Genomic DNA, 23,267 nt, shown 5'->3' on the forward strand with positions numbered 1-23,267 from the left:
AGAAATAATTTAATCCATAAAGGCATGAATTGTAAAGTCAATGTGCATATGTAATACTGTAGGTCCGAGTTCAGACTTCAAATAGAGAGTGGACATGGATTTTACATTGCAAATTTATTTCCAAGGGAAGTATTTTGAATACTGCAGTTAAATGGCTGCATTACCGGAGCACAACAGTCACTGAGTGTACTCGTTAAAATAACGAGGGAACAGGAGAGACAGACCTCTGTCCTCGCTATGACTCAGAGCTTGGAAAGGGAGTACCAGGCCTGGGCTCAACACCAGACCGCCAGGCCAGCATTCATTCTGTCTCATGCTCTCATTCTCTCTCTCTGTCTCTTTCGCTGGGTGGGGGCGAGGGTGGGGTGGGGTGGGGGTGGGGGCTGTGTAAGATGGACAAAGAACCATAGCAGCAATTAATAGAACCCCATGCCTTTGCCACAGATTGAGTCTTTGTTTGACAAGGCTCGGTACATGAGGTAATCGTCAACGCAAGAAGAAATCCACGCCGCCGTGTGATGAAGCACCACATTAGAATTAGCCTGTGAGCTCGGCTCACTGTCATTGTTTTTACAGTGTCATGGCAAGTTCCTTCAGATGGTGCCCCTACATCCAAATGATAATATCACTTCTCCCTTGGAGCATCATGGGAGGACATGGTTACTTGACTGGTCACTGTTGATCTTCACTCTCCCTGAGTGGTAAAGTTGACCTCCTGGGACCTCCAAATCAGCCCTCTGCTTTTGTCCATGTACTCCCCCTTCTCCTACCCCACATCCACATCAGTGGACAGCTTTAGCCCAGAACCTGTACACAGCAGAGCATTTGGCAGTCCGCCCGAGAATACTGCCAGAGCTGGGGAGAGAGGGGGGTGAGGGGTTGAGAGCGTGAGCTTAGATGGGGAGGGAGAGAGAAAGAGGAGAGAAAGAAACTAGGAGAGAGAACGAGGGAAGAAGAATGAGAGAGAGGAAGAGAGAGGATATTTAGAGAAACATGGAACGAACTCATCTGGAAGTAACTTTTCACTGTAGTCCGGTTAATCTTTGGGTGTGAGTAGTTAGAGCGTTTTGTTGACTCGGGTGCAAAATACGATTTAGGTTCTGAAGCTGTGGAGTTTAAAAATCCTTAAACAAATCGCGTCACTTTTTGAGAGGCAGAGATGCCCTTGTTTGTAGGAGTAACTTCAATTATTTTCATTCTTGTCTAATGATCACTTTGCTGTCTTTGTGGAAGAAGAAAAGAAAGCTTATATCAGCAGCGATCGTTCCAGAATTAGCAGCTTCTCCATCCAGCCCTGTGGACTGTGGAACAGAGCTCCACACACACGCACCTGTAGTTCAGAATCCCTGGTGAGGGTGAGCGCAGCAGCAACAACAGTCATGGTTGGTCTGCGCAGTTGTAGCGTAAGAGTGATCTTCGGATCTGTGCAGCTGTTGTCTGTTCTGCATTGAAAAGCCTCTGTTGGAGGGTGGTACCGTAGAGGCTTGATCAGACCTGTTTTTGTGTCCTGGGTAGAATGAGGAGATGTCGTCTATATACCCGCGCACCAAGGAGCTGTCCAGGACAAGGAAGTCTCTTTCAGACTCATCACCACCCTCCTCACCCTCTCCCACCGCCAAGAACTTCAGAGTAAGATGCTAACGTTTTGCTCCCCTGTCAGATCCTCAGTAGTTTTTGTAGCCTACGTTTTTAAACCTGGTTGAACTATAGAAATGAGTACTTTCTGTTCTTTTGATCTCCCATGAATTCGCTACTTGGCTCAGCGTATTACTAATGATCCCTAATCAAGTGTGCTTGTGTTTATGTGAGTCTCATTAAACTTGCAGATTTTAAATGTTAATCTTAATATTGATGTTGTTGTTATTAACATCTCCTACTGCCGTGTCCTCAACAAAAACACCTAACGGTATTTGAGCGTTAAGAGCTAATTTTGCAATCTGACTAATTTAGTTTGTCGTTCATAAACAGGAAAAAAGGCATCTCTGTAGATAGGATGAGTTTAGATGTGTTCTTTGGATACTTCCCATCCCATGACCACCTGAGTAGCTCACAACCCCTTAAAGACAAGCGAGCAGGGAGGATCTACTGGGCTGTGCCTGGCCACTTGGAAAATACTTTTGGATTGAAATATTCCATCGGTCATTTCCTGCTGTTGTTTTAAGTTCATGAGTTCATGTCTTACATTAATGTGTATTAATGTGTTATCCATTACATAATTATTTAATAGTACTGCCTCTGCCGTTGTAGCACAATCTGCTCATTTAAATAATCAAAAAAGGAACAAAGGAGACAGGTGCTCAACTATCATAGCCCCCACTACCACAGAAATGACAGTATCATAGCCCCCACTACCACAGAAATGACAGTATCATAGCCCCCACTACCACAGAAATGACAGTATCATAGCCCCCACTACCACAGAACTGGCAGTATCATAGCCCCCACTACCACTGAACTGGCAGTATCATAGCCCCCACTACCACATAACTGGCAGTATCATAGCCCCCACTACCACAGAACTGGCAGTATCATAGCCCCCACTACCACTGAACTGGCAGTATCATAGCCCCCACTACCACATAACTGGCAGTATCATAGCCCTCACTACCACAGAACTGGCAGTATCATAGCCCACACTACCACATAACTGGCAGTATCATAGCCCCCACTACCACAGAAATGACAGTATCATAGCCCCCACTACCACATAACTGGCAGTATCATAGCCCCCACTACCACATAACTGACAGTATCATAGCCCCCACTACCACAGAACTGACAGTATCATAGCCCCCACTACCACAGAACTGACAGTATCATAGCCCCCACTACCACAGAACTGGCAGTATCATAGCCCCCACTACCACATAACTGGCAGTATCATAGCCCCCACTACCACAGAAATGACAGTATCATAGCCCCCACTACCACAGAACTGACAGTATCATAGCCCCCACTACCACAGAACTGGCAGTATCATAGCCCCCACTACCACAGAACTGACAGTATCATAGCCCCCACTACCGCAGAACTGACAGTAACACAGCCCCCACTACCACAGAACTGGCAGTAACACAGCCCCCACTACCACAGAACTGACAGTTTCATAGCCCCCACTACCACAGAGCTGGCAGTATCATAGCCCCCACTACCACAGAACTGACAGTATCATAGCCCCCACTACCACAGAACTGACAGTATCATAGCCCCCACTACAACAGAACTGGCAGTATCATAGCCCCCACTACCACAGAACTGGCAGTATCATAGCCCCCACTACCGCGGAACTGACAGTATCATAGCCCCCACTACCACAGAACTGGCAGTAACACAGCCCCTACTACCACAGAACTGACAGTATCATAGTCCTCTAATGATGTTAGGAGAATTATGAAGAATTCAGTGGGCATTTGATTATTTTTTCTTTTTCCAATTAGACTATTTAAAATGATTCCCATAGTACATCCACAATAAAGAATGTAGTTTCCATTCAGTCAGGATAGACACAAACCCATATTTTCCTTTTCCAAGGAGAAAATTGAAAGCGAGAAACATAAAATAAAAATTAGTAATGGCATGTTGGTGTGACTTTTCTTTTAATCTCCACATGTTTAGGATAAAAATGTGGTGCATTTCTTTCTACAAAAGGAGATATTGTGGTGTATGCAGCACAGCTGTAGACATTGAGCAACAGGCTCTGAATGTAAACAAGCAAACACACTGTGCCTCCTAAAAGGCAACGCTTCATGTCACACTTCCAGTACTTGGACAAGGAAAACGGTTCCAAGTAAGAAAAATAAGCCAAAATGGGGAGTTTCTTTGGTTGTTTACTTTTATCGTTCATTTACCAAATGATGTCCAGAAATGGCAAGAGAGGATATAAAATATAAAGAGGAGGGGGAGTGAAAAAAAAACTGGATGTTAACAGCTGGGGAAGCAACATTGGCTTTTATGGTTTTGTGTTCAGTACAGTAGCCTATGTTCATTCTGGTGAGGTGAACCTGGGGCTACTCCAGGCATGCAGCCTAGGGGAGAAAGGAGTGGGAGAGGAGAGGGGGGGGATTGAAAGGGTCTTTAAAGAAATTACATTCTTTGAAAGCAGTAAGATCAAGCAAAGCCTCACTGTCACAGGCTTTGCATCAGGCATGGGACTAGCCGGGAGCTAATTAAAAACCATAGTTGGCCTGTAGGAGGGAATGATGGTGTATGGTTTTACCCGTTGCGTACTAACAGGGGAACTGTTTGTATGGGGAGTGTATGAGGAATGACGCGCCACAACAGCCCAGTCGACTCCGAGTGTGTGTGCTGTACAGCAGTGGACCCCCAGCGTGGTGTGTTTTGATCGGCCATGGCGAGCGTGTTTACACAGAGCCCTCAGTGCTATTCAGCCACGGCCAGCTCCATCAATCTAATGCTCTGCCGTAATTTCTACTACGGTGGAATTCTCCCCCAGGAATCTGCTGGGGTTTATGAAGACACAAATCTATATTCTGTTGCTTTTAAAATTGAGAAAGAGAGGATTTGTCTGGGCCCAGTTTTAGCATGTACCTCGCTTCTTTCTAACTCAGAACACATTGTGGTTTTCATCCCAAACCTCAGCGCTATCACAGTGTAAATGTATTAGTGTACATGATTTTACTTGGCAACAATGTGTGATTAGCTCTAAAACAAAACATCTAGGAACTTTATTTAAATCATTCATGATCCTGATCTTTAGGTCCCCCTGATCTGTGCCTGGCTAACGGTAATAGAGCAAAAATATTTAAAGACATTTGGGAATGTCACAGTTGATGTTTCTGCATGACCTGGATCTATGCTATTCAACTTGTGGTACAGGCTCAGTTACTCCAGCTATCCCCTAGCCAGCTCAGAGGTAATTTGCAAAGGACTATTCTGTTTAGTGTGTTGTGTTGTATGTGATTATTAAGCAATTTTTCACATTGCAATATTTTTTTATGGAGATTGTTATTTAAAGTTTGAGTCCCTTCATTATTAGTTCAGTATGAATTTGCGCTCTCAAGAATCCCTAAAATGATTCCAGCAGGTACATAGGGATCTGACAGGTCGTAAGTAATACAAGCCCTAGTTGTATGCAGCTGAGAATCTTCTGGATGAATGTTATTCTCCAATGAAAGTGCAGTTTGTTGAAGACATGAGACCACCAAGTGATCGATTGGCCTTCCTGACCCCGTTCATCCTTGGTCCTTCTTTATCAGAGGTCACTGAGGTCTCTCTGGTCTGGATTCAGACAAGGCTGCATGGAGTCTAACACATGACCACATAAGGCCAGGCAGCTTTGGCAGTGCTGTATAAACATTCACAGAGGAGGGGAACGTCTTTCGTGGTGCGCCTGAATTTATTCCCCTCTAAAATCCATGTGGATGTTATAGTGTTTCAGCCTGTTAATAAAGACCAGACAATTTTATCTGCTCCTGCTCTTGGGTTCAGCCCGGATAGTCACAACAAAGTTTATCTTTAAAACAGATTGCAAACAAAAATGAAAGAACACGCATATCTACTGTATTTATTTGGTATGTCAGTTGTATTTTTTGTTGTTACTAGGTGTCTTGACAATGAAATCTAAAATAAGTATTTGTTATTTAATGTGATTATCTCATGCTGTTTTTGTCAGTGATCCAATCTTTTATGAGGACTCCTGGAAGAGTGCCTGCAGCATGTGCAGCCAATAGAGTAATAGAAATCCTAATAAACCAAACAACAGTGCTTTATCACATGCATGAACGTTAAATTAAAAATCAATCAATGGGGAATTCAAATGCATTTATTAAGCTTGCACAAACTTTGCACTTATGTGCCCTTAAGGTATAAACAGTCATTGTCTACTCTGTAATTAGCCTGTGTTTGAAGAAAATGAGCAGTAGAGCCCAACAATCTCTCCCTCACCACTTGGCCTTGTTTTCCTGTTCTTGCAGTTGTAAAAAGGTTAATTCTTGCAGTCATGTTTCCTAAAGTATACAGTATATTTCAGTGATTTTGACAGATTCAGATAGTATACTTTTTCCCAGGGACATTTTGATGTGACACTTACTAATTACAAGTAATGTCTAAACTGAGGTTAAATGTAAATGTCTTTCAGTTCTTGTAACTGGTTGCTTGATGTTGAATTAAATTTTCAGAGTAGCTTTCCCAACACGGAATAAAAGACTAGTGTGTAATTTAAATTGTTTAAAAAAAAAAAAGAGAATGGTCCCCTGGCCAGGGAATAAGCCTATTTTTTCAGTTTTTAAACGTTTCTCTATCCCAGGCTGGCTAACAGCTCCTAATCTCAAAGAATGCAAGAGAACATGACATCTCAGCAGAGATAACAAGGATATCACACTATCAATTGCTTTCACTATCTATCTCTCTCACTATAGAGCTCACCCTTTTTATGAGTACTTTTTTCATGTCATAATGTTCACTGGCCAAGGAGCAACTATGGGTCAAGTCTATCGATTGCTGTTAAGACATTTTCTAGCACTGATTGTCAGGTCATAGGGGATGGTTTACTTACTTGGTCGATTTTGACAGAACACAACCATATGTCGCTTAGAGCAGAGAGCTCAGATGGAAACTGAAGATAAAGATTTTGGAGCAAGAATAGTCTAGACTTTACACTTTATTCAAGTAAATGGTTCATATCCCTACAGTGTATCCACTTGAATCGCAGTTAAAATCCAGGCCAGTTAACATGTCAGGCCAAACCCAGACAGACAAGCAGTATCAAGTCCAGCCTTCCTCAAACATTTTATTTTTTTTATCATGACTTCTCCCTCTGGTAACCAAACGAGTGAAACATTAATGTCCATTGCTTTTCCATTGAAGAAACATCTACTAGCATAACAATTGTTTTAACATAAGACAGCAAAAACATTGTCCCCCTAAACTTTATAATTCTCTCTTTTTGAACACATTGAATTATCAGACACATTGAATTATAATCTCAGTAAACACACCTTAAAAAATGCTTATGCTTATGGATTGTAGGTATTGAAATACATCAGAAGGTTATTTGTAAGTTCAGTAAATGTCAGGGGAGGTCAGTAAATGTCAGGGAAGATCAGTCAATATAAAAATCCAAGTTCATGGCATTTCTGGTGGAAAATGCAGTTCAGTGTATGTGGGTTCTTTTTCCCATTCCATATAAACTTAGTTGCTTTGTAAGTAGTTAGAAATAATTCATTGTTACCATTCGGCCACATAGAGAAGCAGTAGCAGCCAGTAAGGGAAACATCAATGGCACATTTGAAGTAAAACAGAATGATCTTAAATTTACTCCACAAATGCTAAAAGCTTAGTTCATCAATCGATACTGTCTGAAGTAAAATTATTAATTACCATGTTATTTGTCATTATTTAGATTTATTTTGTTTTTGAATGCCCTTTTTATTAGAATTGAATTAGTATTTAAGTTAGTACACTCAAAGCATCCTGAATTGTGACAAAAACTATGTTCCAACTGAGATTAGTTTGAGTATATTTACATATACTCAATTATGCTGAATAATTCAAGAATGAGCCAAACCTCGCCTCATCCCCCACATTCCCATGAAGGCCTGCTTAAAGGTGCATCCCTTGTATGGGCGATACGGTGTTGTTTGAGACACCAGCAGTATGACATCAGCAGCATGCTGTACCATGAGGTCGTTGCTTGGAGTCTCTCGTTCAGTAAACTGGGGCCTTTCAGCGACATGATGTCATCTCTGTGCTGCAGGCAGTCAGTGTGGCAAACACTCATTAAAACATTAGCAGGGCTTACTGGAGAAAGATGACCTGTGTGAACTCTGTCAGCAGGGGAAAAGCCTATGCAATATTTTATGTCTGAAGTCTTCGGTTTATACTTACAAATGTTTAGGTATTTAACTTCTGTGCGGTTTAAATCAGTTTAATGACAGTACTCAAAATGAAATGATGTACAGTAAGAGCTGTTTCTCATAACAGTACATATCAGAAGTCGCTAACATTGTTTTCCTCTGTTAATTTTCAGCATGAACGGGCATCCAGGTATGTATAGATTTAGACAGACCTTTATTTGCTTTTGTCTAAAACTGACCAACATTTTTGTAATTTAGCTTTATGAAAAGTAACGCATACAGCCCTCCAAACGAAAATGCCTACTGTGTTTCAGTGTTCCTATCAGTGTCTGTGCGTCGCAGCGCTCATGTTCCAACACAGTGGTAATGTCAGCTGCGCTGCTGGACGTTGTAAAACCACCCACTCAGGGAGCTCCTTTCTCCTAGGTCGAACAGTGGGGACAGCAGGGCCGAACCTCTGGGCAGAACCAGCTCCTACACACGCAGGGAGACCAGACTGGCATCAGTGTCCAAGCAGGAGGATGACTCAAGCCCCAGGGACTACAAGAAGGTACTGTAGATGCCAGAATGGAACAAAAAATAAATCCATGTACAGTACATGTGTTTTTTTCTACATAGAGCACAGCTGTGTCCCAACCAGGAGAGTTGAGGCAGGAAAAGAACGAAGTTCTACAATCCCCCTTCTTGTTGATAGAACCGGGGCATGACTGAGGCATCCTAGCATAGGGCTCATTGTATCAGATGATGAGGTATTTCCATGTGACATGAATGACACACCTCTTTCAGATGTATGAAAAAGCTTTGGCAGAAAATGACAAGCTGAAGTCACGGCTGGATGAGAGCAAACAGGAGCTGGCCAAGATCCGCATCCAGCTCGACAGAGTTGCCCAGGTAGGGTATTGGGTCTGACTGAAAATACCCTCCTTCCCCGACACTGTGCTGAGCACAACAATGAGTTTACACTGCATAGCCCTTTGGGGACCATCTTAGTTATGTTCAGTTTAGTTTAGACGACATGAACATGGCATTTTAGCAGCATCTCTTGCCAGGAAACCGCCAGCAGACTGAGATGATCCAGTGGATCCTGTTCAAAGTGTTGTAAACTGGATTTAAACTTCTGTTTTATCTGAATTTAGGTCAACCTAAATGCATTGTTTTATTCACTTTTGATAATAGTGGATTCTGTCTTACAGAAACAGGACAGAATATCGGAAAGATCCAATGTACTTGAGTCAGAGAAAAGGGTAATTACCGCTTTCTTAAAAATCCTCAGGGCTTCCTTTTCCAATTCCCTTCCAATTCCATTTCAATTCCCTTTCAATACCGACACATTGTCTTTGCTTCCTTTTATCTCTGTCTTCTTCAGTACTTTTCTGTATCATGTCTGTATGAGGCAAATGAGGCGTGTTGGTCCCTGTTCATTCAACAATGGACTTCTCATTATGTGTTGGAATAAAATGTAACTCAACTTAAAACTAGAAACCTTTAATCTAACCTGAAGTATTCTTCCCCCTCCCCTTCTCAGGAAAAACAGGCTCTGGAGAAGAGGGTAACAGACATGGAGGAAGAGCTTAAGGTAAATGATCCAGTGAAACAGGCAACAGGGAGATCAGTGAAGGCCATGAACGTTTCTTATAGGAAAACAAGTGAGGTTGAGGGAGGAGGACCAAGGTCAAAACCTCAGTCTCATTACCCTGATTTCTTCTTAGTATACCTTGTCAGGTTCATGGCTCAGGCATGGAGAGAGACAGAGCTCACAGCGCTTCTGCAGTCCCACACCTAACAGCACAGCCTACTTTTTGCTGACTGTCCTACAGTACATCCAGCTATATACCAGGCTCCATCCAAGAGCAAAGGACCTGCTTTTTGTTAGGGATTACTCAACTCATTTTGCGTATTTAGCATTTTAAAGAGCAGGAGGAAAGAGGAAAACAGTACCAGAATATCATTCAGGATTTACAGATATGAAACTCATTCAAGTCGGAAACACTACAATCAACAGGCAGAGGTTATGATGGAGACAAAGTGTTTTGACCCCATGTTGTGACCCCATGTTGTGACCCCATGTTGTGACCCCATGTTGTGACCCCATGTTGTGACTCCATGTTGTGAACCCATGTTGTGACTCCATGTTGTGAACCCATGTTGCCTCAGCAGGGAACCCCCCCAGTGCGAAACTTCCGCTGTGGGTACCAGCCCTGAACCCTAACCCCGGGGCAGGCTGGCTCAGGGCAGGGTAGGGGGGGGCCCGGGATGGTGAGTGGTCTGATCCAGATGTCATGGACAAGTGTTTGACACCTGCCTGTCACCTCACCACTTTTGAGACCTGAGCATGAACACATGTCTTGGCCATCAAAACACACACACAAACACACACAGATGTGCACACATCAGGACATCAGCCAAGACATTAGACGTACAGTCATATCCCAGTAGGCTGGCTCATATCCCAGTAGGCTGGCTCATATCCCAGTAGGCTGGCTCATATCCCAGTAGGCTGGCTCATATCCCAGTAGGCTGGCTCATATCCCAGTAGGCTGGCTCTTATCCCAGTAGCCTGGCTCATATCCCAGTAGGCTGGCTCTTATCCCAGTAGGCTGGCTCATATCCCAGTAGGCTGGCTCTTATCCCAGTAGGCTGGCTCATATCCCAGTAGGCTGGCTCTTATCCCAGTAGGCTGGCTCTTATCCCAGTAGGCTGGCTCTTATCCCAGTAGGCTGGCTCATATCCCAGTAGGCTGGCTCTTATCCCAGTAGGCTGGCTCATATCCCAGTAGGCTGGCTCTTATCCCAGTAGGCCGGCTCTAACAGCCATAAAACCAGTTGCTTTCTCTTAGGCCCTGCTTTGCAGTACAACTGCATCACGGCGGCCAGGTGTTGGCATCCTAGATCGCAGCGTTTCAGCGCTGAAACGAACATGACGAGACGGGACTGCCTTGTCATGTCACGTTACGGCGACTGCTTGTGTTATGGTTGGGTGTACGTAAAGTCCGGGCTGAGCTGGCGATCGTATAAGAATCGGATCGGCTTACGAGGCATGTTCGCTTTCAGCGGGAACGTTTCCGTCTACCAACATCACAACACCTGCTGCGGAGTTGCCGCGCCGAGGCTAGGTTATCACGGAATCGGGTTGGGAATAACACTTAAAGGTCATTCCAGCCATTTGTGTCTGCTGGCACAGGGATATGTACATGCAGAGTTGCACACACGTGCTATTCCTCTACACACACTGATCTGATGTGTTCCCACATGCCTTGTGTGCACTGTTGGCTGTCTGAGGTTTTAGAACTCTTTATTAACATGCTCGGCTGCCTCTGTAACTCAACAACTAGCAACATGTAGGAATGTATTCACAGGACTTGATGCAGCCAGCTCTTATTAAATATAAAGACTTCCAGAACATTAAAACATAATGAGGGATAATTATGCATTCTGTCTCTATCTCCCCCTTCTGGCACTATGCTCGCTCTCTCCCCCCTCGGTCCTCTGTCCTTTTCCTCTCCCCCCTCGGTCCTCTGTCCTTTTCCTCTCCCCCCTCGGTCCTCTGTCCTTTTCCTCTCCCCCCTCGGTCCTCTGTCCTTTTCCTCTCCCCCCTCGGTCCTCTGTCCTTTTCCTCTCCCCCCTCGGTCCTCTGTCCTTTTCCTCTCCCCCCTCTCTCTTTCTCTGCTACAACAGAAACTTCTCAATATTGTTTTGTAAGAACATTGTGCTATGAAAAACTATTGCAGCAGCATAAAGAAAGTGTTTAGACATCACATCCATGTATGTTTTCAGGCCAAGTTAAGGCAGACATCAAACAGTTTAATCCAAAATGCCCAGGGGTGATAGCTGGAGCTCCTCCATCTCTTTCTCCCTTGGTTCATCCTCTCTTTTCCTGTGGCCTTCTCTTCACTTGGCTTCACTTCTCTTTTCCTTGCAGCTTTTCCCTTCACACAGCCTTCCTCTCCTGTCTGGGACTTGTCCTCCCTTCTCAATTTCTGGCCGAATTCTTCCTGAGGCCACTCTCCGAGCCACTTAGGGCTTGACTTTTCATCTGCCTGTATGTGTGCTGCCTTCTGGCCTGTCTGCGGTTTTCCCAGGATCAGCATCAAACCACACTAAACTGCACTGAGGTTTACCACAAAGACCTGCCAGGGCACACAAGGAAATTAATCATTTCCATTTTCTATGAACTGTAACTTATTCAACTCCCTTACTGAGGTAAAGCTTATATTAAAAGTCCCTGGCCCCATCTCACCTCAGTCCAGCATTACTGACAAGCTATATTCTTGTTTACATTACGAGGGGGAAAATAAAATGCTTGATTTGCATAATCATTTCCATAGTGTTTGAATTTATGTTCAAGACTTACCACGCAGGATCGTGGCTGTCAATCGTGGGAAAATCAAGCGATATGCTTCCATACAGCACAGGAAACTGATACAGTTCAGATATAATTGTTGTCACACTTGCAAAACTCTAGGGGTGGCTTTATCGAAAATGTAGCACGCGCAACCTCGGATGGTGGCGTCTCAAGCTATCGGTATCTGCAAGTTTACACAAGCAAATAAGCTAGTGTTTCGTGCAGTCTCTGATATGTCCCGTATGATTTATGTAGAGTAAACAAACTTTATATTAATCATACAGCACCTCCCCACCCCTCAGCCTTTTAAAAGACTTCAGAGCAAACCCAAGGATAGCAACCTGCTGTGCTTTGTTTTTTTCTTTTGCCAAGCATTTTTGCCAATTTTGTTTCTTTTAAAGAATCTTTGTGTGTGTGTTTGTGTGAATGTAGCTGAGGAGGTCCTCAGTCTGTCTGTGTTTGTGTGTGTTTATAGCTCTGCCTCCTTGCACTGGCCTGCCCTGCTCTCTGTCTTTCTGTCTGTGTGTACTCTAGGCCTGTCCTGCTCTGGCTCAGCTGCAGGCACTGCGGAGCGGCAACCAGCGCCTGCTTGCTGAGAACAGGGCCATGCTGCGTGTCCTCTCACGACTCTCCCAGGCGGCATCCCTGCCTGAGACAGAGGACCTCTAACCCCCCCCTGACTCCCACACCTCCACCTTTCTATTGCTGCATCTTCCTGCTCTCCCCTCCCTGAGGCGTCAGCCACACCTCCTCCTCTGCCCTCCTCTCATCCATCCTCCTTCTGGTTCTGCTGCACCTCCTCCCCTTCCCACTGTGGCACTCTTCTCAGGCAGGTTACTCCATCTCTCCCTCCTTCACCGTCAGGCCATTCTCACTCGTGCCGCATGCCTCGCTCGCAATCACTCTCCCACAAGGCCTGTAAAGGGCAACCCCCTAAAAAAAACATCTCTTGTGACTGCTGCCTTTGAGTCTATTTTTAGCTGCATGCTGCATGGGTGAAAATGCTTCACTAGGCTGTGTAGAGACCCGCAGAGTAGTTGCAGGGTGGCATTTCTTTATTATTACATTATAGCCCGGCTATTCACTCAACCGTCATATTGAACACACCCACAAACATGCTGGATGCTAATTTACTGCTGCCAGTGTCAAACTCAGCAGGGTAACATTTTCTGGATTAACATGATTGCATATATACACATTTTAATATACAATATGTCCTCCAAATACATCTCCCAAATATTTCTAGTTATGTTTTGCAACAGTGTCATATGCAAAGTGGCTGTTAGGGAATTGGGACATGTTGCTTGTCTCAATCATGTTGGAGTGAAAGTGGAATGTGTAATCCCATTGGCATCCATTGACTCACCAAACCCTTTTTTCTACAGGCCCAAAGACATGTGTACATACTCTGTCAGTGACCAAAGCAGAACAGGACAAATAGTGGTTGTTCTTTAAGGGCATTGTTAGTATGCATAGTCAAATACTCTATAATAGACAACAATACGCTGCTACTCACCTGCTTATCTGGAACAGACAGAGGTGAAGGGATGAGTGCACGGTCGTCTGTGTTGGTATGGTTTTCCAGGCAAGCACAAAACCTTATTGTTCACTGCACTGTCTGTGGGGGATGGGGGAGATTCTCACAAAGATCGTGGTTATTTTTAATCATTACTCATGCTGTGGGAGGTGACCTAAATAGAGGAAGCTGACTGCCTTGCATCTCTCTCTGCCTCCCCTCCTTTCTCTCCCTCCCCTCCCTCTCTGCCTCCCCTCCTTTCTCTCCCTCCCCTCCCTCTCTGCCTCCCCTCCTTTCTCTCTCTCCCATCTCTCTCAGTTCACAGTTGGCACATAAAACACACACAACAAAGAAATGTCCTTACCTTCTGCACTATTTCTGGATGTTCTCGTTGCTTTCATATGTTGATACTTGCATGTAGTGACTGTACTGTAGATACTGTAGTGTCCACTCATTTATTATGATTCAGTATTCAACCTCATTCTTACATTGCCTGAGAACTTCACTTAGAATTAGAAGACAAGTAGGCAAAAGACTATGCAATGTCAACTATTATTCACATGTTTTCTTTTACAATACATTTTGCTTCAGCACTGTTTCCTGTACAGAATTAGCTTGCTACCACGACAATCTAATGCTGGATTCCGTACTCTGTTCCTGTAGGTCCTAACAGAGCTCAAATCAGATAACCAGAGACTGAAGGACGAGAACGGGGCTCTTATCCGTGTCATCAGCAAGCTGTCCAAATAACAGGGTGGATGCCCTTTGTCCAGAGCCACAGGGTACTTCCCTGTCACCATCATCAGACCCCGCCCACTGAGAGTACACCATGGTTCTTAATGACACCTGTCACCATCTAAATGCTCTCAGAGGTATGGTGAGGAACATTCGAATTCCTGATGACCCCTTGATATCTGTGCTCATAAGACCAACTCCAGTCCCGGGAGGTCAAAGGTGAGCGGAAGAGCACACAGTGTGTGAGAGTGTTGACCTGGAGTCCAGTCAGTTCAGAACCAGCATTCTCTTTATCGCACATCAACATATTTATACCTTACATATGAGTGTATTCAGTTATTTTGTGCTAAATTGTGCACTGCAAAAAAACATATTTCTTTTGCTTATCCTCAAACAATAGGCCCACTCCTATTGTGTTTCTTTCAATAACCTTTCATGACACTGATACCATTACACAATGCCATTCATGTTTCCACTATCTTGTGTTATGAGGTGTTTATAATCTATAGTTCGTAGTTCAATTAAAATCCACATTTCCATCACAGACCATGTTCTCTGAGCTTCTCATCAAACATTTACTGTTTTGCAGACATTTTGTGCGGCCTACATGGTAGGCTGCTATGTTATTTGGATATTTGTTTGTATTTATTTATTTTATCTTTATACTTAACATAACTATATTTTAACTAAAACATTATTGATAACCTCCCAAAGCACTCAATGAAACAGTAACATTACAGTCCAAATAGTGCCTCCTGTTATGAGACGGAAAGCATCTTTTTTTACTCAAGGTCAAAGGAATTACATGATTTGTAATGCAGATGGCTCAAGGAACAACACACAAGGGCTTTCTTTACATTTACTGTAAGTCATTTAACAGATTATTTCATTCAAAGCTAATTACGGGAGCTATTAAGTGCCTTGCTCAAAGGCGCAACAACATCATTTTCACCTCGTCCGCCATTGGATTGGAACCAGCTACCTTTGGGTTACCAGTGGGTTACACAGTGCTCTGGCCACTAGGCTTTCTGCCCCCTCTTATATGTGTAATACATGTGCCTTTCCTAAAAGACCGATGAAGGTATCTGTCTACACAGTATTTTACGTTGAAACAACTCTGCCGTCTACGTATGTATGTATTGTCAACTCAAATTGTACTTGTACACATGCTGTTTGATCACTCGCTCAATAAATACTAGATGATTAAACGTGACTGTTGTCTTTACGGGAGTGTTCTATTTCTACCAAAACCTTTATCAACTGGCAATATGTTCTCCTCAAAGGACCTGCTTGCTGCTTTATGTGTGTCCTGAATTCTGGTTACAGAGTAAAGAAATGAACGTAGCCAAGACTGATGCATAGACCACACGAGTCCAAACTAATTAAAAGGCCTTTATTTCCTATTCGTTTCGTACAGAGCTGGTAACACTTATGATAAATCTGTATTGAGTTATTTGGTTCCCTTGATTACTTTACAAGGAGGCTCATCCACCTCTGAGCAGTGGGAGTTGTACTTGAGCAACGTTTGTTTCCAGTCAAGGGCTAAAGCATGCGATCCACAGTAGACACAAGTACTGACATGAACACACCACCACAACACTAAGACACGCAGAAACACACGAGGACGCAGTCTCACGGTCCTCCGAGGCTTAAAAAGAGGATGAAAAAAAGAAATGAGAAAAAAAAGAGAAGCATTTTGAAATACAATTCTAGTATGGACAATGAGAAGTGAAGGAAGAGTTCAAGAACGTTGGTTGGTTCTGGTCTGTGTATTGGCAGTATATATATATATATCCATGTTGTAAACGTGAAGGCCGACGATCCTCAGAAAATCAGACATTGTAATTCTGGATTCAAAGGAGACCCAAGGGAGCCCAGTTCCACAACAACAGTACAGTACAATGGTTAGACAGAGAAACTGAATTCATGGTAGAAAGTTCAATAATTGTCTCTTCCATTGGTCCTAATGCAGTTTTGCATTCTAAATATAATACAATAGAAACACAACACTGACATGAATATTACAGTACAAAGAAACACAAAGCGAGCTACACAGAGACAGGAGAACACATTGTTTAGGAGGTTAGTGATCTAGGCCCACTGAGACACTCCCTAAAACATTAAATTGGTATGACGGACTACTTTGGAGGGTTTCCCTTTGTAAATCCCATAGACCCTTTTTACAAAGAACTTAATTTACGAAGCCTGGTAAAACAACAGTGGTATGTAGGCTAGTGTGTGTATCTTTATACTCTCATTTCATTGTTCCTTCACCTGCTGAGATACAGCCTAAAGTTAGTTTCTAAAGCAATTATGCATAAGGTAGACAATCTGATTGCAGGTTAAAGGCACCGTGGATTTCAAAGGCAATGTTTCCTCGTGCAAAGATCTCTTTCATGGTTAACGCTGCATGTCAAATCAATAGGAAACTGTCTTCAAATGCTGCAATGCCTAAAAACCTGCAATCTGATTGAGCTCAGGCCTTAGACTATGAAAAAATAGGCAATCCTATAATATAAATAATTTTTAACTCTACTCTAAACTCATGATTGTTATATTTTCATCACAAAAATGTACAATTAGGAATGGTTTATGTTTTCTGGGCATGCAGATATATATGTTTAGGTATAGTAAGTTGCTGTGTTTTTGCACTGCAACAACCAACTTTATAAAGGGTCTATGCTTTTTGTTCCTATAACAGACATACATGTACACACACACACACCCACACACACACACACACAAGCACACACACACACACACAGTTGTCTGTCTCGTCCCCCCATAGGCCTAACTGTTACGTCCGTGGCTGCAGTGACCATGGCAGTGTAAAACGCATTAAAACAATCCATTCATTTTAATATGTGCTGTGTGTGAACCATTAATCACAGTTTATTGATCAGCTAATCTGCATCCACATGAGTGGAACTGTTTGGGTTCTGAAATGGATTCAAACAGATCACTGGAATTTCATGGAATTGTAAATATAGGGAGAGTTGTTCTGGCAGTGTTTTTGGTAAAACAGGGAAATCTCCAACTGGATTAATGTTTCACGATCATCGGCTTGGTCACAGTTTAAAATCATTGATTACAGTTTGAGTGAAGAAGCAATATCAACGTTACAATTATGAAATGGTTGTAAACATAATTGAATGTGATCAGGCAACACTATGGTTATTATTTCACTAGTGTTGCAACTAGAGTAAATGTCGACTTGGAACTAATAGTTTCCATCAAAGTGTTATATATAACTTCACTGTTTACCATGAACACAGCATCTGCTGATCAAACGTTAATGCTTAGCATTGTTAGTGCTTCACTAGGACGTTTAGCATGCTTAAGTGTGATGTATTTTTCTGCCAAATCTCTGATCACCATGTAATGTCTGTAAAGCTACTGGGAATGAAAATGTGGTTGTCTGGTAACCTTGTCCGCAGGCTACTGCGCACAGCGCATTTGGGCAGGTGTTTCTGAGAATGAGATTAGCTGTTTGGGAACTAAATATTTCTTATAGAGAGGATCCACACAATGCAATCAGGATCCTGAATGAATCACACTCAGCCAAATGATCACCAACAGGCCAGCCTGACACCATTATTTCATTGAACGGTCTGGATGCCGTCTTTTAGTATTTTCAATAAAATCTTGTGAGATAAGAAGACTCATGGCCCATGATTCGTACTATCAAAACAAGGCATATACAAATTACATCACTGGAAAAAATCAGCTACTACATTTATACAATAAAGACAGCTTCAACGATTTCAAAGTAGAAAAACAAAATCACATCCATTCTACTAAACTCACAACTGCTCTCAGTGCTCACATGTAGCTAGATTGTATTTTGCCCTCTAGAATCTAGATGAGTACAGAGTTCTGAACGGAATGTAAAAGAGAAACACTGGCCTAGGAAGATGGAGAAGTGTTTTTTTTGACAAATCAATAACTCTAGTTACACATCAGAGCTCTAAAGAGTTAGTGCTTGAGTCTTATGGCTTTAGTTTTTATCTTATTCATCTATCTGTATACACATACACATACTGTATATTTGTTCAATAAACACATGAAATATACATATTTGCGAAGGGTGTTGGGTCATTAAACAAACACAAAGTAAAACAAAAACTGTAGGGGACTCCAAGCTATTTCCACATTGTATAGGTGTGTGGCCTCATTTCAGGAAGGCTCTGTAGCCTCCTAAACAGTATCCTTGTTATAAAAGTCCAAAATCATTCATTTTCTTTTTCTTTACAAAGTCATGTAAACGTGATGTATTTCAGAATTGGAGCTGATCCTCAGGCAGTTCCACTTTGGAATAAAATGTGATTCTTGAACTTGGAGCCATCCTACTATATTTGATATTTGGTAAGAATACAAACATAGACTTATTGTCTGAATTGAATAAATAAATAGTTGTATGAATAAATAAACATATTTTAAATAAGTGATGTTAAGTCAAACAAAAGGATTTAGATAGCAAGCATGCGGCTACATTTTCATCCTACATGAAATCACACAGTACTTGATGACACTTGCTTAAAAGTTCAGACGCGGAGAGGATCGTAGCATTTGAATATATTATGACATTCTCTCCAATAACCCATTCATGGAAATAAATACACATTCTTTTCATTTAGAAAATATACAGAGCATATTTTTCCCTCCATTGTGGTACGGTATTAAAATGAGAAATGACACCCAGATACGTACACAAGATATTTTTGCTTTATCTCTAAAACATGCTCTTATGTACAGTATTTTGTAGAAACATGCACTATCAACATGTATGAACTATGTATATAGGCAAAACTACACACTGATGGGTTGTTTGATTGCTTGCATGTTGTCTTTTCTTTAGTGTTGCTTTCGAACAGAAGAAAATAAATTAAATTAAATGCAAAACATAACTAATCTGACCTCTACTGGACATATAGAAGTTATGAATGTCCAATAGAGAAAAACAATAAATTAACCAACATTCAATATTGTAATTCCCAAAGACATATAAAAGTTGTCAATCTGTTAAAATATTTAACTGCTTTGTTTGTTCTTCCTTTTAAGTAGTTTTTGATGCCATTGAAAGACATCACTGCCTTGCTTTGGACCCTTCTGTTGTTTGAAACAAGATGGTGTGTTAAGGACAGTTCATACCCCATTCATTTACTTGTGCGGATCTAATGGTATTTTGCTAGGACTTTTACAGTTTACATTTTACATATAATTTAGTCATATGTATAGGTTTACAATAAAATTAGCCACAAGAGAATGTCCAAATGTAAAAAGTCACTCATCCAGCAATGAATCTGAGGAGTGGTCTTTCATTGAAATTTGCCACACTCCCAAATATTTAACTGCTTCGTTTGTTCTTCCATTTAAGCTGTTATTTGACGTCATTGAAAGACATCATTGCCTTGCTTTGGACCTTTTTAATGTTTGAAACAAGATGGTGCCATAGGACAGTTCATAGCCCATTCATTTACTAGTGTGGCTCTAATGTATAATGGTAATTTGCTTGGACTTCACTGCTCAAATTGTACATATATTTTAGTCATATGACCAGTTTTATATTAAAATTTGTCTCAAGAGAAAGTCAATAAAAATCACTCATTCAGCAACAAATCTGAGGAGCAGCCTTTGATTGAAATGTGTCTCTCACCCAATCAGATGACTTTCCAACACGTGTGGCAGGTACATGCCACTACCAACTCAAGCTCACGTCATCTCATCACAAAAATGACATAGATCAAAGAACAACATCTATAACCACATAACAGAGTGAATTCCAGTGTAGTGCAATTAGATTCAGCAGTTTGGTAATAATTGTATAACATACATGTAACAGTACCTCCTTCCATTCCATATCCAACAAACTTAGGAAAAATGTCAGAACAATCAAAGTACAGTATATTCACAAGAAAGACAAGGTTTAAATGATCAAACAAACCAACATAAACAATGATTCACTTAGAAATTCTCACTTACTGTTTTTTTTTTTTTTACCAGGAATTATTCATCATAAAATAAATTATTAAAGCTCTGGTATTCGGAGAGTAGAATAAAAACAGAACATTTTGATTTAAAGTGCTTGAGGAACAAAAGTTGAAAAGAATAAAAAGGGAATAAAAAAACAACACAGCTAATTGGAAGGCGTCCCTGGTAGTTGAGAATTGCTTATTTCATTACTTGGAAGGCTTGTCTCCTTTATGACTGTAAGACGGACACAGGGATTCCTTTAAAGAAGTGAAATCCTTGTTGTGAGTCCATGACTAATGGCAGTAGCACTGAACAGGGAGATAGATCATAGACAGTAGAGGCATTGGATTGGAGGGAAAGGTGGTAGATTCCAGGCAGCAGAACAGACCCCTGACCAACAACACCGTGTCAGCCAGGGTTCCATTCAGTCCTTCCAGTTTCCACGTACATATTCTCTCCCATACATGATTTCCCAGCATAGGCCATGCTGGACACACTCAGTGGCTCATAGTCCCTTTATCCTAAACATGTTTCACATCTCAACTCTGACAGCTGACAGCCACAAACGGTTTTATTGAAAGACTACTGTATCTCCTGTTGCCATTTCAGTGGTCGGACATAGACTAGCGTCAGATCACGGAAAACGAAACCAATCCAGCACCGGACTGAGATTTTCAAATCATCGAAACACTATTCTCTGATTGTGTTGAGGAGTATTTTGAATAACAACCCGTTTAGAAAAAAGGCATGAAGTTTCAGTTTTCTCTCAGTGTTGGCCTACCTGAGAATATGGTTTGAGCAGATGAGCAAATAATCCAAAAGGCAGTGTGTTAATAGTGTGGGCTAACTGGATATTGTCTATCCCTAATATCTACCCAACTAGGAATGTCATTGAAACTAATGGAATAGTATATAGTATATGTATTAAGTACTCTAAATGACTGGCAGGTGTGGAGCATGGTGCAACAAGTACACCTAAGGAATGAACCTGCTTGTGTTTTTCCTCTATTTTATGGCAGTATAAAGCATCTTAAGTATTAAGCAGTATTGAAGCAAACAGTGTCTCTAAGAGGAGGAGGTGACAAGGTAAAGAATGAGTGAATGTGTAGTTTTATTTCCTTAACCCTCCATCACATCAGACTATTGTTTTCACATCATATGCCCCTATCTCAATGACACAATGCAACAAACTACAAACCCTGTTATAAAAATATGTCATAAATTAAATAAATTGAATAAGTCTTCTAACATCTCACTGTCTTCTTCTGGAATGGCACAGCTGGGATGTGTGTGTGTGTGTGTGTGTGTGTGTGGGGAGGGGGGGGTATGATACCTTAAATATCTCTTATTTTTCATCATGTCAATTTGTGTAGATATTGAATGTATCTTTTGCAGTCAGTGGTGTAGAATTGGTTGGCAAGTTGCCCGGGAATTCAGTTTTGGGAGAGGTGCAGGAGAGGGGTGAGGTGGACGGGTATGTTTGGGTACGGGCGTGTGCAGACGTTTACTTCTTGGCGTTCAGGGCTGCCAGAGCGGCATCGATCTCCTCCTCAGGCTGCAGCGGATGCCACTGGGCAATGGGGCGTCGTGGGTTGGCCAGCATGTCGGACCAATGCTTCAGCTGGGTCCCTGTGGCCTTGCTCCCCACCCAGATCTTCCCGATGGCGTCGTTCTTACCAATCTTGTCGTAATCCAGCACTGTGACCACGGCTTGGATTTTCTGCGGGAGGAGAAAATGAAAGTGTTATGTCGCCGCCGTTTAAAATGATTGTGGCTAGAGAATGTAATAACGTCATCTAATCAAATGACGTGTGTACTGAATGCCTTTGGGCTCCTTGTTCCTCTGTTCCAGCAGTACACTGTTGTTGTTATTGTGGTTTAGGGTACATCTTCTGATTCTGTTTAAAGCTAGAGGTTGTGATTCATTATGGTTTTAACTATGCGTGTGTGCACAGCTTCTAATACGATTGATGCCCTTGATGAAGAGGACAACAATTCTTTAAATACTGTTGTTTAGCCTGGTCCATAGGTCCAAGACACTGTCTAGTTTCTTTTGATGCTATATAATCATCCGGCTTTCATTCATGGTGACTGTTGACAAGCTGGACTTCAGTCATTAGAATAGTTTGAATGTAGACCCAATATAAAGTTTGTTCTTTATTTTTGTCATTTGAAGGTATAGAGGGTTGTTTCCAGTGGAATTACAAAAAATACTGAAGCAGCAGAAAAGGGGGATTTGTGAACGACAAATTTCATTCCCTCTCTGTAGAGACGTGGCTAGCATGGCTAACAAACTAGCAGCAACAAAAACCACCAATATCATAAACAGCGGTCTTTAAAAAAAAAACACTCAGCTGAGAAGGGGAAGGGTGAATGAAAAATATTGCCTGAATTGTATGAATAAATAATTCATTCTGAATTGTATGAATAAATAATGACCAGAAAAGTATCCAGAAGGTTCTGGAAACTCATTATATCCAGTGTCAAATCCAAAGTTGTCCAACTGGCAACACTGAATAAAGCAGTCTGTGCTGTGCTACGCACCATTTCTAAGGCTCAAATCTTTCAGTAACAAAATAATATTTATCCCGGGTAGCCCCGTGCATACAGTAGGATGCCGCATTCAGGGCTGCTGATGAGGCCATTATCTCGATGGATTTAGCAAGTTTTCAGAATCCTCCACTAATATACCTTGAGTATATGTTAGTATTCACCCACTTGATGTAATAAAAAGCATTGGTGGGAGGGACTATAAAATGTTCAAGGTGAACAGAAGGGCGTCAGTCCACGAAGACAGAACTCATCGGTGGCATGCAGCAACCAAAACACTTTTGTTTTTATTTTGGAATGGCCTACTCAGGTCTGAACCCAATTGAAATGTTGTGTCA

The 23,267-nt window shown here is 42.0% G+C and overlaps 2 protein-coding genes across 13 annotated transcripts in view; one reads left to right on the forward strand and one right to left on the reverse strand.

Moving 5' to 3' along the window:
* Positions 1-920: 920 nt before the first annotated feature.
* Positions 921-15,619, forward strand: LOC105013718 (protein phosphatase 1 regulatory subunit 12B). 7 transcript variants are annotated; one of them, XR_002197598.2, is made up of 9 exons: positions 921-1,382; positions 1,516-1,629; positions 7,988-8,004; positions 8,241-8,364; positions 8,601-8,705; positions 9,008-9,058; positions 9,340-9,390; positions 9,969-10,070; positions 14,335-15,619. XR_002197598.2 is itself a non-coding variant. In XM_020052090.2 (9 exons), the coding sequence occupies exons 2-9, from the start codon at positions 1,380-1,382 to the stop codon at positions 12,822-12,824; spliced, it is 600 nt and encodes a 199-aa protein (XP_019907649.1). In that variant the 5' UTR covers positions 921-1,049; positions 1,237-1,379; the 3' UTR covers positions 12,825-12,983. The 7 variants fall into 7 exon arrangements, 5 of the variants coding, with proteins under 5 accessions (XP_019907649.1, XP_010873744.1, XP_034151649.1 ...); XR_828253.3 differs by having other exon boundaries at positions 9,972-10,070; XM_020052090.2 differs by lacking the exons at positions 9,969-10,070; positions 14,335-15,619 and adding an exon at positions 12,690-12,983 and having other exon boundaries at positions 921-1,049; positions 1,237-1,382.
* A 165-nt stretch (positions 15,620-15,784) lies between these two features.
* Positions 15,785-23,267, reverse strand: part of LOC105013720 (synaptotagmin-2) — a 68,403-nt gene continuing 60,920 nt past the window's right edge. For all 6 annotated transcript variants that reach the window (XM_020052066.3, XM_034295757.1, XM_010875446.5 and 3 more), the window contains one exon: positions 15,785-22,099. In XM_020052066.3, the coding sequence (XP_019907625.1) occupies positions 21,884-22,099 (216 nt within the window). In that variant the 3' untranslated portion in view covers positions 15,785-21,883. The remainder of the gene's footprint in view (positions 22,100-23,267) is intronic.

Source organism: Esox lucius, chromosome 12 (assembly GCF_011004845.1).
Source record: "Esox lucius isolate fEsoLuc1 chromosome 12, fEsoLuc1.pri, whole genome shotgun sequence".
Classification (NCBI taxonomy): Eukaryota; Metazoa; Chordata; class Actinopteri; order Esociformes; family Esocidae; genus Esox; species Esox lucius.